This window comes from Chinchilla lanigera, unplaced genomic scaffold, assembly GCF_000276665.1.
Source record: "Chinchilla lanigera isolate Chin_1 unplaced genomic scaffold, ChiLan1.0 scaffold00014, whole genome shotgun sequence".
Lineage (NCBI taxonomy): Eukaryota > Metazoa > Chordata > Mammalia > Rodentia > Chinchillidae > Chinchilla > Chinchilla lanigera.
Window position 1 is genome coordinate 16442012 of NW_004955415.1, and position 18511 is coordinate 16460522.

General features: G+C 50.1%; 1 protein-coding gene across 1 annotated transcript in view; it reads right to left on the reverse strand.

The window, feature by feature from the left end:
• Positions 1-5909: 5909 nt before the first annotated feature.
• Positions 5910-18511, reverse strand: part of Fermt1 (fermitin family member 1) — a gene marked incomplete in the record, with an annotated part of 35301 nt that continues 22699 nt past the window's right edge. Inside the window, 6 exon segments of the mRNA XM_013512377.1 lie at positions 5910-8390; positions 10296-10437; positions 12400-12524; positions 14112-14333; positions 15966-16072; positions 16855-16979. Of these exon segments, the coding sequence (XP_013367831.1) occupies positions 8217-8390; positions 10296-10437; positions 12400-12524; positions 14112-14333; positions 15966-16072; positions 16855-16979 (895 nt within the window).

Below are 18511 nucleotides of genomic sequence, written 5' to 3' on the forward strand. Positions count from 1 at the left end.
AAAGCCAGGACTGTGGATCGTCTGAGAAAAGCTGCAAGGAGGGAGCAAAGCTGGCCTAAGAGAAAAGCCATAAAAGCTATAACCACCAGAAATGCCACAGGGGTGGACTCATGCAAGCCCTTTGGAGCTCACAGTGTGCCACAGATTGCTTCAGATGCTGGACATGGAACTACAGGACATAACATTAGCCCTGCTGGATTTTAGACTTGCTTTGGTCCCAGTGCTCTGTATCCCCATGTTTGTACCTTCTGGAATGGTACCGCTTATTTTGTGCCATTAAATGTTGGAAGTGTTTGACTTTTCATATATACAGGGGCTCACAGCTAAGAGTTTGCCGTACATCTCAGAGGAGACTTGGGACTTGGACTCTTCAGCAATGCTGAAACTGTTAGGACTGTGGCAACTCTTGCAGATAGACTAAATGCCTTTTACATAAAGGGATATATAAGTCTTTTTTTTTTTTTTCCTCCGGTACCGGGAACCGAACTCACGACCTTGCGCTTGCCAGGCAGGCGCTTTGCCGCTGAGCTAAATCCCCAGCCCCGGATATATAAGTCTTTAGGGGGTGAAATGTTATGGTTCTAATGTAATATAAGGTCTTTGTATCTGGAAACTGGTTTAAAGAAATGTGTCTGGTTGCCAAGTTGACAAGGGGTGGAGTGTTATGGTTGATACATTGTGTCAATTTAGGGAGTCTAGAGGTTTGGCTAAGTGACTCAGCAGGAAGCCAGGGTGCTTACTTTGTATACATCCGGAGCCTGTGGAAGGGGAGGGCATGGAGATTAGCCATATTCAGGGCAGAAAGACTCAGAGGAGGCCAAGGTAAAATTCTCCCTTTTACCATGATAGCAAAATATTTTACACAGCATACTTTTCCTGAGATCTCACTGCTCACAACCAGGTTATATGTACACCCTTACCTACAAAGGAGGCTGAAAAGTCAGGAATAGGACTGTCATGGTGAGTGCAGACCAAAAGGATGTATCACTGGGGCTAGGCACCTTGCCTCAACCCAAATCAGGCTCTGTTACTGAGGAAGAGTGGAAAATGGTCTGGGTAGGTAAATAAGGGGACTGGCAATAAATACAAAGCCTGCTGATTTTAGCTCTGAGACAGCTCTCAAGTCTGCCCCCTGCTTCCTGCTGGCCAAGGGCCTGCCCACACGAGTGCCAGCCTTCCGGCGACCTCAAATCTGAGCCGCATCCCTGCTTTGCATGCACGGGTTCCTAACACCTCCGTCTGACCAGTCTGACCAGCACCACGTGGGGAAGAGCATCCTCGCTTCCCTCCCTCTACTGCTGACCCCTCTGCTAGGCTTGACCCACACCTGCCCTGCCTGCCACTTGTCGAGTCCTTCATCACCCTTCAAGACGCTGCCTAAGTGTCCCCTTCACTGGGAAATATCCCTAAGCAGCCCTCCCCACGACAAAACAAATGATTCCTTCCTTTTGTGCTCATATGCCCTTGTAAGAAAATATATTGTGACTAATGCTTATTCTGCAGCATTCTAGAATTCTTTGCTCAGACATTCTTGTTAGTTTCAAAGCTGCATTCAAATACTGTAGTGACCTTCACAGCTGGCATAGTGCCTTGTTTCTTGGTATCTGTTCTCATCTTAGCACTAAAACAACCTTGATTTCTGAACAGGTCTGTGGCTACTTTGAATAAAGACCAAGTATTCCAACCTCCCTTGTGGTTAACTAAGGTTATACGATGTAACACCCAGAGCCACAGCAGCCTCGTTGAATCATGGGATGACATTAAAATGACATTATGAAAAAAAAAATGACATTATGTGTAGAAGCTGGACAAGGTAGAGCAAAAAATGGAAGTGTGTAGGTTCCTGGAATATTATGTATGGAATGAAGTCAGACACTATATTACATACACAATATACTGATTTGTTGAACACAGATTGAAAACAGTGGTCCTTAAGTTTTAGTAAGTTCTGAGCTACATTAAGCCAGGCAGTGTTTTTTGTTGTTTTTTTTTTTTTTTTGTCTTTTTTGAGACAGGGTTTCACTATGCAGTTCAGGTTGGCCCTACTTTGTAGACCAGGCTGGTCTCAAACTCTCAATGATCCTCCTGCCTCAGCCTCTGGAGTGCTGGGATTACAGGTGTGCGCCACCACGCCTGGCCAGGCAGTGTTTCTTAACTGTGTAACCACCAGGCTGGGCTTGCCCCACAAATCCCTGCAGTCTCAGTCCTGACCAGACTACCCAGGTGCACTTGCTACCCCAGACACCCTGCAGCTTGTGTCCCCTTGTCCTACCGGGAGCTTTGCCTGGGTCATGTACTAGGAACAGATTACTCCATCCTTGCAAATTGCAAAGAATCGCTTATCAGGAGAGGACAGGGTCAGGGTTCAGACGTTTTGCTCAGCCTCTGAAGACAGCGCTCGGGCCCCAAGGAAGGCTCTGTGTCTGGGGGGAATTGTGTCAGCTGTCTGTACGCAATGGCAAGAGTTGGGCCAACCAGTTGTCACGGGTGGAGGGGGACGGGGTGTCTGGTTCGAGCCCAGTGTTCTCTGTGCTGGGAAGAAGCAATTGGAAGGGTGAAAGCAATTGGAAGGGTGAAAATCTGGCGTTCTGAAGGCCTTCCCCAAGTCTGCCCGAGGAACATCAGCGACAACTGAGGGCTCTTGGCCCAGGGGCCTTGCATTCCCCCGGGAAGTCCAGGGAGCACTGGGGAGTGTCCCTGTGAGGCCAGGGCTTGAATCCTCACTTCCCTCAGTAACTGGGTCACATGACCTCTGCGCACACGGCTCTGCTGCGTGCTGCGGCGGGTTTATCCCTGCCAGAGAATGGAATGCTCACCTCCACCCTAAGCCTGTGCTTGCCGATGACACACTGGCACGGCAGAGTCCTTGCACCAAAGGAACAGGCAAACCAGTGCTCCCCTGGACCACAGAGGGGTTCACAGCACCAGCGCAGCAATGCACTCTTCTGATTTGTGCCATGAGGCTGACAGTACGTGCCTGACCCAGAGGACCGAGAGGCAGAACTCAAGGGATGCACCAGCAACGCCCTCCGTGTGTGAGCTGTCTGGCTCCTCTGGTCCTGAGCGCCCACTGTACAGTTGAGACTGTTCTTCGGGGAGGCAAGAGCTGGTGGCACTGGCACAGTGGCTTGCAATTTGGCATGCACAGCCTTTTAGACTCCTGGTATCACTCTTGCCCCAGGCAGGACACATCTGAATGGTCAAGACTGTCAACCTGCCCACAGTCAGGAGGCTGAGGCAGGAGGATTGCTATGAATTTGAGGCCTAGGCTACAAAGTGAGTTCAAGGTCAGCCTGAACTGCATAGTGGAACCCTGTCTCAAAAAAAAAAAGGAAAGAAAAAAAAAAGACTGTTAACCTGCTTTGAACTCCAGCTTATATAAGCAGGGGCCTGACTCAGAGGGCGAAGTTGCATTGGCACGGAAGGTCTCTTTCAAGGTGCCTTGGGTGCCTTGCCTGCACCCTCCTGGTGTGGATCCTACCTTTCCGACAAGAGCTGTGGCCCAGCTCACACTCTGAGCAGCAAGCTGCAGTCCGCATGGCTTAGTGCCTAGCACCGGACCCTCCACAGCAACGATGTGCTTCCATTGTGACCTCTCTCAAGTTGGGTGTGTGCACCTCCTGGAAAGAAACGCTGGTACTGAAGTTGTTTTCTTTTTAAGACAACACTGGGTCCCGTGGGCTGGCCTGGCCGCCGATCTTGGTTCTTTGTGAACATTTCCGGAAGTTAAGGGGCAGCACAGAGATCCAGGGCCTTTTGCAAACACCCAGCCAGACCCTCACCGAGGGCTCCCTGGTCCCCAAAGGCCGCACCGTCACACCTCAGTGCCGCCTGGCCTTGCTGGCTCTTCACGGCCACAGCGGCACAAGTGAGGGCTTCTCTGCCAGTCAGGCGCGTTTGCCTACCCTGACACCAAGTTCACCTCTAACTTGGTCTCTCTTGCATTGGACACAACGCACCCTCCCACCCCTGAGGTCCTCTGCTCCCTTCACTAAGGGCTCAGTGTCCTCACTTTTGCAGCCAGTGACCTCAGAAGCAGCGAAGCCCTCATTTCTTGCTTCCCGGGCGGGGGAGATAGTGTTCTGATCCAGGAGCTGAGGAGTAGCTGGAGGGCTAGCCCCACCGCGCAAAGTGAAGAGGCAGAGGCAGTGGGGGACTTGGGGTCTTTGTCAAGGTGAGACAGAGGAATCTGCTTTGTGGAAGGATGTTTTCCACAGTTGTTAGGAGCCTCAGAGAATCTGCAGAGAAACCTCTGTGGCCCACGTGGCTCATGTGTTTTCCGCGGGGTCTCTTCTGAGACCTTAGTCTGCCCTCTGGGCTTGTACCTGGTGCCCTGAGACGGGACTCGACAGGGAGGGTCACTGTGCTCAGGCTCGGGCTCAGGCTTTGGAGGTCCTAGAGCGTGGTGGTGGCGTTTGCCAGGGCTGTGCTGCTCTGCACGTGGTGGAAAAGCAGAAGGCCAAGTGCGCGGAGAGGACAGGACCAAGGGCCGCGTTCTTCAGGACAAACGAACTGCTCCTGTGGGCTGTTGAACTCTCTGCAAAGGCGAAGCTGCCACGGCTCACACCTGCACAGCCCCGGCCGCAGCCCCTGCACACCGGCAGGGAGATTTCCACGAGTTCTGGTGGGGACAAACCCTACCCAAGCCATAGCACAGGCTCTTGTTCATGCCATGTGGCCAAACGCCAGGAGGCTCCTGAAACTTTTTCTAAGCTGTCGGATCATGTGGCATCCAGCCTGCCTTGCATGGAACTCTGAGCCCTGGGATGGCTTACTTTCTCAGGGCCCCACCTTCAGGAAGCAAGAAGGTACCACCCCCAGGACAGCAGGGACAGCACAAGGGTTTGTGGGCCAGAGCACAGGGCCGGTGGATTTCTCTCTCCTTCCTTCGCTAGCACTCCATCTTTCTACACCAGTGATGTCCAAGGGCAAAGGGCCCTCCTTCATCTCTCCCTGAGCTGAGGGCAGAGGTCCTCCTCCCCTCCCCAGCTGCCTCTGGAGACTGGGGAGGTGGGGGAGGGCAAGGGAGGCGGCCAGAAAGTCAGGTTTGTGTGAGAAAATAATGCAAACGAACGGAGGTCCTGAACGTAGAAGTGGGAAAGCACTCTTATAAGTCAATTTACAAAGCCTTTTAAGCGATTTCAGAAAAGAAACACCGCAAAGTACCTTGCTTGCTAGTGCCAAGGCTGAAAGACGAGTGCTCGGGTGAAAGCGTCTCATCTTCTGACCTTGGGGCTTTCCCAGCATCAAAAACAAAACACTTAGCCCCAAGGAAGGTAAACAGTACTACAAACATGTGCTGATAAAAATACTCAAGCCTCTCATTCCTGGTCCCCTCCCGTCCCAGCTAACTGGAGCAGCTGCTGTCTTCTGGCCGTCCCACCGGCCGGAGCCTGCTGTGGGGTCACTGAACAGGGTGACATCACATTGGGTAGGAGAGGGACATGCGCACCCCTGGAGAAGGAAGGGGGGGTCCGCAGGGCTGAGATGAACCTGGCTTTGGAGCCTGGCTCAGTGATGGGCCATGAGGCCACGAGCAGGTTATCCGCCTTCTGGGGCTGCTTTCTCCGTGAAAAGGCAGCAAGTGTCTTTACCCTCCGCCGCTGCTGTGGGAACGGCAGGAAGGAGAATGGTACAGCATCTGTGAACTGCGCGGCATGGCCCACAGGGGCCGCCCATCTCTACAACGAAGCAGTGCCCTTGATACTCACCCACCAGCCTTGGAGGCCGAGGGACGCTCTCTCTAGGTCAAGCTCTGAGGACCCTGTGATGTGATCAGCCACACCCCCAGCCCTGGAGAGACTGAGCTGGAACCTGGGGTGGCAGGGAGAGGTGCTCATCAGACCCGAGAGGGGGCTGACTCCTCTTTCCTAGCAGAAACTATGCACCCTTAACGAGGCAGCAAGTCGGACAGGGTACAGACTGGACTGTATTCACATCCATGGAAACCTTTTACTTGGAAAAGTCATACACAATAGTAAAAAATGGGGGTCACGGCATCTGGGGTTGACTGAGACAGCAAGCAGTACTAAAAGGCACACATTAATTTAAAATTTCATCATAGGAAGTCAGGTGACCTTTTGTACCCAGTGTAGGAGGAAAAAGTCTTTGGGGTGGACTCCGAACAGTGGCGTTTAAGGTCATCTTGCCCCATGTATCCATTCCTTTGGGACGTTTCTGTGTAATTGCAGAAGCGCTCTCCTGAAAGCATTAGCCAACAGAAAGCCTGGTTCAAACCAGTCAATTCCAGGGAGAGCTTTCCTGGCAATGTCATTCCATCCTGACCCGCTAAGGGAGGGGAAGGGACTTGGCCAGCAATGGGACAGCAGGTGTGGCTCTTGTTGGCAACAAACAGGTGGCATGCAATAAGAGACGCACCATTTTAAGGAGTCCATTATGACCTTAAAGACCTGTCTAGGCTGGGCATGGTAGTGCATGCCTGTAATCCCAGCACTTGGGAGGCTGAGGCAGGAGGATTGAGAATTTGAGGTCAGCCTGGGCTACATAAGTGAGTTCAAGGCCAGCCTGGACTGCACAGTGAGACTCTGAAGACCTGTCTGGGTGCAGACTATAGAGCTCTGGGCTACAGAGCAATGACCAACACCAGTATGCCTAGCACAGGGTTCTGTCTGATAGGAACCAGATTTTCCATGCCTAAAATCATGTCTGAGCTTCGATCCAGGTCACAGAAATTCAGCTGGTTCCTGGGAGCTCCAGGAGCAGCTGTGTCTAAGCAGAGAATTCCGAGGGCAGCTTCCGGCTCGGGGCCGGGGCTCCCCCGGGGCTGAGGCTATGTGGCTCCCACACTTGCTAAGATTCTGCTTTTCACAGCTAAGGCTGGAGGGCGTCGGGGCCCTGGCCCGGCCCCTGTGGGGTACAATTGAAGAGAACTGGAAATGGAATTGGAGCTCTTGGCTTCACTTTTCAATGCAGGTTCTTGGGGCAGCAGAAGAATGTTTCATAAAACAAGCAATTTCCCTTTACTTTTAGTATTGCTTTTTACCTTATTCACACCCACTCTTCCCACTGTGAACAAACCAAAATGGAGAGTGATGCTTCAGGCAGGTGCATGCTCAAGATTTAAGGTGGATGACACAGAGGGAAGCGGAGGAGAAGGTCTGGCCCTCGCTTGTGTTTTAGAAAAGTCAAACCTCCCCCACCCTTTTTTTGTCTTTTTGAGGCAGGGTCTTGCTATGCGGTCCAGGCTGGCCTTGACTCACTTTGTAGCCCAGGCTGGTTTTGAACTTGCAATGATCCTCCTGCCTCAGCCTCCCGAGGGCTAGGATTATAAGCGTGCACCGTTACGCCCAGCGAAAACCCAAAAACCTTGAGGGACAAGGCCAGGAGGACATGGGTTCCCACGAGTCCTCCCTACCATGCAGACCATGAACATGGTGCTCTCTGCAGAGAGCTCTGCCTTGCTCCTTCACCAGCTGGATGAAGCCCTGACTGGACCCCTTGGCAATTGCCGGGAGGTGGTTTTCATAAACAAAGAACTGTGCCTGACTTCCCAAGCCCCAGCCTGAGCAGAAGCAGTGGAGATGTGGATCTGGGTTGAGGAGTGAGTGTCCTTGCACCCGCTGTCACTCGTGCCTTCAAGAAGGCCTTTAATGTGTCACCGGGCCGCCCAGGAGTAGAAGGTGGGCTCCGGGTGACAGCAATAACAGAAGAGCAGCAGCGACCAAGACCAGATGGTCACCTCGGCAGATGTCACCGTAAGCAAAGGGTGATGCTGAAGACCACTTCTCCGACCTCTGGTGCCAACTGGTACCAATAACCCCACCCCGCCCTCACCGCCTAGATCTCCCCGGAGAAGGTGTGGAGACGGGCGGCGCTGACATTTGCGTCGGCGAGGGAAGACCGGTTTCTCTTCAACCCGAGTTTGGGGCCGAGGCTGTGTACTTACTTTCCTGGTTTCTGTCTCCCGTCTTTAGCTGACTGAGCAATGAGGCAGCCTGCAGTGAACGCCCGGCGGAACTGCGGCCCCACACTGGGCCTTGGGGCAGCCCGACGGCCCCCTCTTCTCACCACCCACTGTCCAGAGGAGACAGCCGAGGCCGCTGCACGGTGCTGGCATGGGCGAGGTCAGGACAGAGATGCACTGGAATGAGGTGAGGATCTGGAGTCCTTTAGTCCCAGCACACACTGGCCAGGTCTACCCGCTCCACACACCCCATTTTCCCAGGGAGGACGAGGCCGGGCCCGCCCGCTTCGCCTCAGTCCTGACCACCAGTCAGTTTGTGAAACAGGTCCTCGTCGAGCGTTTCATTCTGGTCCTTGGAGCGGGTGGACAGGAAAATGTAGCCCCCGATGCACTCGTGCACCACCTTGCAGTCCGCGCTCAGGCAGGTGAACGCGATGGAGACGTTCTGGTCAAACTCGATGGCCACCTGCAAGAGGAGGGCACAGGAGGCTTACACTTGGACACAGAGGGGCGAGAAAGCAGCTGCTTGGCTGGTGCTGGCCCAGGGGGGGGCTGGAGGGGCTGGGAGAGGCCTATCCCGGACCACACAGAAAACCACCACGGCTTCCACCCAACACCGGCGAAACCAGTTCTTCGCTCTTTGCGCCCTCTTGTGGTGTGAGCTTTGACGCGCATCTGGTACAAGGGTGACTGGAAAACACGGTGAATTTTTAAATAAATTAAAAAAAAAGTATTACAGTGAAAGACACATTGTCAAGAGGATAAGACAGGTTTGTGTGAAGTTAGGGGGAAGTATTTGGAGTATACTGGGGTGGTTAATTCCAATGTGTCTTTTACTGTAATAAATTTTTAAAAATTTAAACATTCACCAGTTTTTTATGACACCTCATTGATCAAACAATTATGGCAGGGGCTGGGGGTTTAGCTCAGTGGCACAGCACCTGCCTGGCAAGCTCAAGGTCATGAGTTCAATTCCCAGTACTGGAACTGCCCCCCCCCCAAGAAAACAATTACGGCAATTCTGTCACATAAAAACACTACAGCTGGGCAGGGTGGCCCACACCTGTAATCTGCCTGTAATCTTAGCACTCAGGAGGCAGAGGCAGGAGAGTCACTGTGAGTTTGAGGCCAGCCTAAACTGCATAGTGAGACCCTGTCTCAAAAAGAAAAAAAACAAAACAAAACAAAACACTACAGTGCATCGTCATTCACTTTAGATACTGGATCTGGCGCTCTGTGACATCTAGCTCTTCCTCAAAGTCAAAACGACTTTTTTTTTTGGTACCAGGAATTGAACTCAGGACCTTGCCCTTGCCAGGCAGGTGCTTATGCCACTGAGGTATATCACTGGCCCCAAAATGACTTTTGTTTTTTTCTTTTTGTCTTTTTGAGACAGGGTCTCACTATGTAGTTCAGGCTGGCCTTGAGCTCACTTTGTAGCCCAGGCTGCTCTCGAACTTGCAAGGATCCTCCTGCCTCAGCCTCCTGAATGCTGGGATTATAGGAGTGCGCTACCACGCCCGGCCCCAAAATGACTTTTGAAAGAGAAACATTTTGATACCAAGGCAGTCACAATAGCACAACTAAAGACACTCATGAAAGAGGACCTTCAGAACTGCTTCAGAAAGTGGCAAGGACAATGAGATAAGTGTACTCTGAGGGGGCTTCATGGCATATGTCTTTTACTGTGATAATGAAATAGTCTCCACTTTTCAATCATATCTCATATTTTTTCTTTATCCATCTAGCTGTTTAAATGTAAGAACTTCCAAGTCCTCCCTTGGGGAGGGGCAGAGAGTTTTGCACACTCTTTAATGGAAGATAAAAAGCCTGCCCGAATTTTGCTTTAGCCACTGCCCCTTCTGAGGTGAAAGCCATAAACTCTAAGCAGGAAGTATCAGTGGTTCTCAATCCCATTGGAATCACCATGGAACTCTCAAAATGACTGCCCAGCCCCACTCCTGGAGACCTAGATTTATCTGAGCTTCGGTCTGGTCCAGGAGATCTTAAAATGCATCAAGGTTTTAAAGCTGCTGCATTATGGGACATATGACTTCCGACCTTTATTCTACACATGCGTGCTCAGATGCTGCTCTGGAGAGGAATCCAGAGTCCTTAAAAAAATCGCAAGCCAGGCATGATGGCATATGCTGTAATCCCAGCACTCTGGAAGGTTGAGGCAGGACTGCAAGTTTGAGCCCATCCTGGGTAACTCAGAGACTTAGTGAGACCTTGTTAAATGAATACAAGGGCCTGGAAGTGCAGTGCAGTGGCAGAGCACCGGCCCAGCATGTACAAGGTCCCAGGTCCCATCTCCAGCACTGCAGAAACAAAATCAAGCAAGACCCTGAGACCCAGAAACTTCCCCTACCTGCCGGATCTCCCAGTTGACATTCCACTGCTTCATATTGGTGAATCTCCACGTTGTGATTGGAATCCCAGTGGCTGCATCGATTCTGATCAACCTATTATATGAAACTCCCAGAATGTCATCTTTCTTGATTCCTTTAAATCTGAAAAAAATAATACTGATTCAGAGAAGCAACTGTTCATTCACGTAGAACTTCTTAAAGAGTAGTGCACAACATTTCTAGGTTATTTCAGAAGAAAGGACACGAGGCACCAACTTACAGTAGGAAGACTTTTTACTGCAGTAAAGAGAAAGACAGTATGAGTGAAACTGACTTTAGAGGAAAGTGAAATCAGGCAGAGCCACATCAATCCATTCAAAATTTGCACAGGTCAGTGGACCAGGCACCTGGCTAGGCACAGGGGCACATTCTCGGTTGCAGAGAATGAAGATTTCTAACTGAGGGGCAGGGGTGAGGATCATGAATAAATGAAATAAACACTCCAGATACCATGATGCAGGGGTGGGAGAGTGAAGGAGCAACTCATCAGGAGCCCACTCAGGTCCACCACACTTCACAGCTTATCAGACACAGGACTTGCTGTGTGTCTCTGGGTTCTCCGCAGGGGCCACGCCCACTGAGCAAGTACAGAAGCCCAGGCTTGGCGAGTTCAGTAGCAATGTTCAGGGCCACAGCACTAGCAGAGGCAAAGGATGAACTGGATGCCCAGGCTGATTGGCTCAAGTGTCCATGTTCTTGCCACTATTGGGAGCTGGCTTCAGAATTATAGGAAAGCTGGGTGGGGTGGTGCATGCCTGTAATTCCAGCACTCAGGAGGCTGAGACAGGAGGATCACCAGGAGTTCAAGGCCAGCTTGGGCTACATAGTGAATTCAAGGCCAGCCTGGAATACATAGGGAGACCCTATCTCAAAAAAACAACCAACCAAAAAAGCGTTACAGGTTAGTGTGCGCTATACATGTACAAGTATATGTACATGAGAGCGTTTGTGAGTGTCCAGCATAACTCTGCCCTCTCTCATTCTCACTGGGGTATATAAAGCAGGAAAAGTTGCTAGTTCGGGACAAACACTGAGGACAGAAGTTGACTGAGGTGCTTCAGTGAATAGAAAAATCTGAATGAATGCTCCCATTAGCAGAGGTTAGAGAAAATGACCTTTGGCAAAGAGGCAAGAAAACAATGCAAACTGTATTTTTTTTCCCGATACTGGGAATCGAACTCACGACCTCGCGCTTGCCAGGCAGGAGCTGTGCCGCTGAGCTAAATCCCCAGCCCCACAAACTGTATTTTTTTATAAGTCAATTTTAAAAAATACCAACCATCTTTCCTCTTCCTAAGTCATAAAGTGAGAAAGTGCCAGAGTCTCTTCCATCCTGCAGGATTAAGTATAAGTTTTGCTTAAGCACTACCTGTGTTTGCTGACTTAAAAAAAAAAAAATTCAATTTACAAGCACGCCAGTGGAGACATTTTGGGAAAGCATTCACTGTGCGTGGTAGGCAGAGCCGTGCTTGGTGGATGACCAGCGAGGACACGGGGGCTGCCCCTCACTAAGAGAGGAACTTGTATGAGTCACTGGCCTTCTTTTTTATATCTCAGTAGTCTCCTCTGTAAACACAGGAGGGCAGTGGACGGGCAGAAATCATCAGGGTGCGGTGGAGCCAATGGCAGCCTCCTGTGGCTGGGGGAATGACAGGGTTTGCTGGGGACACTGCAAAGCCACACCGTAGGATGCAGTGGGACACACACAACCTGACGTGAATGAAAGTCAGAGACTCTCTAATACTTCAAAATCAGAGGGCCAGGGATGTAGCTCAGTGGCACAAGCGCCTGCCTGAGAAGCGCAAGGTAGTTATACTAAAGGGATAAAATCTCCTTTACACATTTGAACACTTCTCCTCGCACACTTAGCCATTAGGAGGTGCTGGCACTGGAACAGCAGGATTGGAAGATTTCTATGAGCGGCCCACAGGGTTTGGGCCGTACGTGCAAGGCAGTCTTGTAAAGGAAGAAGAGTTTGCAGTCTCAGTGGAGAACAAAGTGGGCTTCCAGAAAGGCACCCCGCATGGAATGGAAGTGGGAGAGGCGAGGGGAGGGTGCAGTCACCTGACGAGGTAGTAGGTGAGGCCGAACTCCGGCAGAGACTGCCAGGCCTGAATGAAGCGCAGCTTGGCTTCAACAAGGGACATCTGGGCCACGTTCTGGTGGGCTTCCAGGATCCGGGCTGCCAGCTGCACAGAAACAGGAGACGTCAAACTCTCCTCAGTGTTTGTGATGCTCTGTGCCCACCCCGTCAGCCCCAGGTCCCCAGTGAGGGCAGTAAGCACAGCCCGACTGCAGTTCTCCAAAGGCGGCGCATTCTCCCATTCATTCGTTCTCTGTCTCCTCTCTTTTTCTAGAAAACATGAAAAATCACTGGGGAGGAGGAGGAGAAAGGTCAGCCAGGACACAGGCTTCATCTGCATCTTTCTCAGGTCCATGCAGTGCTCATGGACAGCGGTTCTACTGGAATAAAATCATCCGTCCAACGTTTAACCCATTTTTAGGGAAGCGTAATTTTAATTTGTAGGGATTAACTTATTTCTTCTTTTTGTTTGTTTGTTTTTTGAGACAGAGTCTCACTAAGTAGTTCACGCTGGACTTGTAGTTCACTACGTAGCCCAGGCTGGCCCCAAACTCACAGCGATCCTCCTGCTTTAGCTTCCTAAGTGCTGGGATTTCAGGCGTGCGCCACCACACCTGGCAAGTTTATTCATAGTTAAGCTCACTGTGGAGGACCACTTAGGTGACTCTCCTTGAAAGAGGGCAGTTGCCTCCATTTTGGCTGAGCCTGACCCTGTTTCCATGTACTGATACGTACATACAGAGCTGGCTAGGACTTTCCCTTATCCCTTCAATTGGCTTTAGGCAATGCATATCGGTCAGGTCGAGGTGCTGATGGTAGTCTTTGGAGATGGCAGGTGTGTTTCCCCGAGCCCCTGTTGCTCCCTCAATTGAGTCGGGATGTGTGAGCCAGGGCTCCATGCTGTCTGCTGGGACTGAGCCTTGGGAATAGAGGCTATGATTTCTTGGAGCTTCAAAGATTACACATCAGAGCTGAAGCACTGACCCCCAAACATTAGGTATTATCTTAATGGTGTTATGCAGATCACTTTTCTGCATTGCAGAGGTGATTTCAGGCCTCCTCCCTAGCCCAGCTCATGGCGCTCACCTGCTTCCCACGGTTCTCACAGTCACTCATCCTCAAGCCACTCCCTTCTTCATGAATGAACAAAACCTGGGTTCGGCCTTGGGTCGAGGCCTTTGTTCCGGACGACCATCACTGTGGCTGGACTTAGGACCCCTTGGCTCCCCATAACTACAAACATGCCTTAGTGTCTTTATTCTCGCCCTGCACTAGAAGTGGCAGATTGGAATTAACTCGCTAGAATTCCAACAACTTTTCTTGGGGTTACAAATACAAACTTCGTGGGCCGTGACGAGGACATACAGCTCATAATTAAGTTGGGACCATCAGCACACTCAGACACCAGAATGGTCACCTCTAATAATAGTCACTGCAGTTCTGTAATACCACCTAATACCCAACTCACTGTTAAACTTTCATGATAATGGCTTGAATATTCTTTTTTTTTTTTTGTTTTTTTTTCCAGTACCAGGAATCGAACTCACGACCTTGCGCTTGCCAGGCAGGCACTGTGCCACTGAGTTAAATCCCCAGCGCCATGATAATGGCTTGAATCCAATGGAATTCTTCCCTTTATTTCAGAACACAAAGAATTTATATGCAAGCTATGGCTCCGGGAGGACAGCAGTACCTGTTTAGACTTGTGCTTTTTTGCACATCGAGGGGACACAAAACACTCTGGGTTCATGTCCATGCTTTGGAGACTGGAAGCCACTTCTGAGGACGAGTTCCGGTTTTTCATCCTCAGAAATGAAAGGATGTTGAGGACCTCGGGCTGGTAGGAGCTGTCTGCCATGGTTTTGCCCTTTGACGCCAAGATGCAGGCAGCCATCCACCGGGCATACTGATTCTCCTGCAACGAACACAGAGGCTGAGAAGTGGAAATTTGAGCTCAGAGCTACCTGGTCTGAAACATGGTGGGGCTGGGGCTCCAAAGCACAAGGTCACCTTGCAGGGAAGGAGCAGCGCGAGTGGCACACGGTCCTGGCGGTCGCTAACTGCAGTGCTTTTGAGGGCTGTGCTGTGTTTGTAAGTGCTACGGGGCTAGAGGACAGGAAAGCAGCTCTGATCCATCCTGTACAGGAAACTGCATTCAGGATGATCAAGGATGCAGAGGAACTCAGGTGAATCGCAAACTACCAGAGAGCCTTCCTATAACACGTTTCTATTTTCATATCTTGCCTGATCTGTACAACAAAACAGTAAAGAAAATCCTCAATTGATCTCCTGCATTATTTGTACCCCGGTTTATCCTTAACACTGGGGATTGAACACAGGATTTTCTCATTGAGATACAACACCAGCCCTTTTTCATTTTGAGACAAGGCTCCATTAAGTCATTGGAACTTGTGATCGTCCTGCCTCAGCCTCCCAGAATCCTGGGGTTACAGGCATTCATCAGTACATCTAGCTGACTACTTGTTTCTGACTTTAGAGAGAGAACAGGCACGGTGGCCAGCAGCTGAGATACACTGCTGAAGAGGAATTTCTCAGGGTAGCAGGTGGTGACACACTGAATTCCTGGCATCGATCTTTAGAGTCCTGGTAGTCATACCATCTCATGTAATTTTACAGCCTGTCCTCCCTGAGACAGAGTATAATTTCCTTCCCTTCATTTCCACCCACACTCATGATTGACTTTGGCCAGTGGTGTGTGGGTGAAGTCCAAGCCTAAGCTTCAGGAGACCACACCTGGGACCCAATGTCTTCTCGTACTTCTATCACTATGTCAAGAGTTTCCTGCAGGCAGTCTGGTGCCAGAAGAAGGAAAATCAGCTCCACCTGTGGCAAGGAAGTGAGGCCTGTGGCTCAAAGCAGATCTGACCAACTAACACCAGTGTGGAACATCAGACCCCCAGGCAACCTGCAGATCTTTCAGAAAGGAATTGTTGAATGTTGATTTTATCACACTGTTACTGTTTGTTACACAGCAATAGCTGACTAACACAACAGTGTTCTCATTTGAGAAAATGCTATACAGATGGTCCTGGTTTACCATGGTTTGACTTATGATTTTTTAAACTTTACTATGGTATAGCAGCATACCATATACAACCATTCTGTTTGTCACTTTCAGTACAGTGTTCAATCAACTATACAAGATCTTTAATGCTTTATTATAAAATAGGCTCTTTGTTAGAGGATTTTGCCCCATTCTAGGTTAATATAAATGTTCTGAGGATGGTTAAAGCAGGTTAAGCAGGGGTGTTTGAAGGTTAGCTGTATTCAACACATTTTTTACTTAACAGTATTTTCAACTTTGAATGGGTTTGTTCTTAGTCAGGCTTGGTGGCACATGCCTGCAATCCCAGCACTTGGGAGGCTGAGGCAGGAGGATCACTGTGAGTTCAAGGCCAGCCTGGACTACATAGCAAGACCCGGTCTCAAAAAACAAACAAGCAAACAACAACAAAAAGAATGGGTTTATTCTTGCTCTTAAGCTTAACAGAGGTGAAGTGACCGAAGGTCTTTATACTTTACTTACATGATCACACCTCAAGTATACTTCATTCATGCCATCAGCGATAGGGATCAGTAACTTGATTCCGAACTTCCTCCCCGCTACATTCACATCTGGGACGACTTCACAGCCTGAAGGACAGAAGGCAAAGTGGTTCTGAGGAATGTGATCTGTAAACGCCCAGGATACATCTAACACATAGACTTTAACAAAGATAGAAGCCCCTCAAATCTGGTTCTTTCCTGAAGAATGGAGGAAGAAGAATAACATGAAAGGAAGACTACGTAAGACTCAGGGACAATCACCGTGGGTGGTACTGGCTATCCCAGTTTTCCGGGAGAATCCTGGATGAGAACTTTGAAAGCGATCAGAACAGAGGCTGGCCTCCGATGGCCGCGGCAGGGACTCGAGTACACTGCCTGGATGTTTCAGCTGACGGAAGCGCCCGTTTGGTGCACACACAGTGGCTTTCAGAAATCAGAATAGGCACTAACAAGATAGTGCATTGAATACCAGTGTTCTTGGCCCTTTCTTCTTTTCAGGGTACTGGGGATCAAACCTCACATACAGGAAGGCCTCACTCCAAAACTGAGTCACACCCCAGCCCAGACACAGCTCTCCCGAATTCAGGAAGCTCAAGGCTCTACAGTGCTGTGTGCTGCACCCACGGACACAAAACACCCCGTCTTCCTAGACCCCAGACATACAGGGGGGGGAAAGGAAAGCAGCGTAAGTACAATGCGTTTGCTATTCCACGTCTGAGGCCCGCTCCCCACGGGGAGGAGGAGCTGCCACTGAAAGTGGGGTTTGCAGGCTCCTCTGAGGCAGCCCCACCTATTGCGGCAGGCCACTGGCCTCAGGCTGCCCACGGAGTCGTGCAAAGCCCGGGGAAAAGACAGCAGGGTGATCTTACCTTTGAGGTTGAGTTTTTCTACTGGCTCTCCTTGTTCAAGTTCCTTATTTTTAAAGTAGGCTATGGATGTGTCCTTAAAGACGAACCAATATTGTTTGAAAGCTTTTAATATCAGCTTCTTAGGCCTGCAAATTAAAGGATGGTAAGTATTCATTCACACCACCGCCCAGAATGGCAGAGCACAGTGCAAATTCCGAGCACTTCAAGGTGCTTCGGGGCCCTGTGGACAACATATTCTAGTTTTGAAGACCATTTGCAAGTTGCTAAATCACATCTTAGGCCTCTGGCTGCTGAGCCTGAGCTCTACCATGGAGCTGCACCCCAACCCACTAGCTCACGTCCAAAAGCCAGGCTCACTGGTACCAGGTGTGTACCAACTGCTGCTGCTCAAGGCAGAAATTAACACAGGCTCCTGGTGCACACACTGGTGCCGCCACTCTGCCGCCTGGACCTTGTGGCCACCTCTCCGTAAAGAGGACAGCAGCATTCTCGAGCTCAAATACAGCTTTTGAGAGGACAGAAGGGGGTCACGTGTGTGGAGTGCTTATCACAGTGCCTGGTACAGCCGAAGTGCCTGATAACTTCCTTTGATTGGTCTGGGAGACCTGCGGAACTCTGGCAACATCTGAAACCTTGCGTACTTCCTGGGCCTGACAGGAAGCTGCTGATGCAAACAGCACAGATCAAGTTTCAAGGTAACAAATAGGAAAACTCTTTTCTGCAGTTTCCACTGAATCCTTAGGAGAAATCGCCACAGAATTCCTATGGAGCCATGGAAGCCTTCAAAATCCAGAGCTAAGGCCTAGTGACGCAATTGTTATTAAAACAGATTTGGGAAAGCGACCCAACAGCGGTGACGATAGGGCCAGAGACCGTGCTCTGAGGTAGACACAGCTGGGGTGCCTATAGCAGGTCTCAAGCTTGCATCATTCAGAACAAGAAGTGTGAGCAAGAGGTTAGGAGAAAGGATACAGACAGGGAGAGAAAAGAACAGATGAGCTAGCTAGGCACTCAGGAGGCTGAGGCAGGAGGATTGCCTTGAGTCTGAAGCCAGTGAGTTCAAGTCCAGCCAGAACTGTATAACAAGACCCTGTCTCAAAAACCAAAACAAACCAACAAACAAATAAACAGAGATGGCTCAGGGCATCAACCTGGGGAGGGGGCTTCTGCTCCCAGGAACACGAGGGGAGTGACTGCCTGGCTAATGTGCTCACGTGGAACTCTGGGTGCATCTTGTGAGGTCAGCACTACTGTGTCCTTAGCTTAAAATGTGTTACCGTTAGCACAAAGGTGAGGGAGAAGACGCTTATATCAAAAAACGAATACTCAGGGGCTGGGGATTTAGCTCAGTGGCACAACACCTGCCTGCCAAGTGCAAGGTCGTGAGTTCGACTCCTGGTACCGGAAGAAAAGCAAAAAACAAAACAAAAAATGAATACCCAAGCTGTTTCAGGACTATATCACATGAAAATTATGAAAGAACATCATAGGGAGTTAACATTTCCAAGATTAAGAAAAACTACTGTGCACTTATTCTGAGAGCTGTAAGTTAACATAATTCAACAGACAATATTTAAAAGTTTGTCTAAGGGGCTGGGGATTTAGCTCAGCGGCAAAAGCGCCTGCCTGGCAAGCGCAAGGTCGTGAGTTCGGTTCC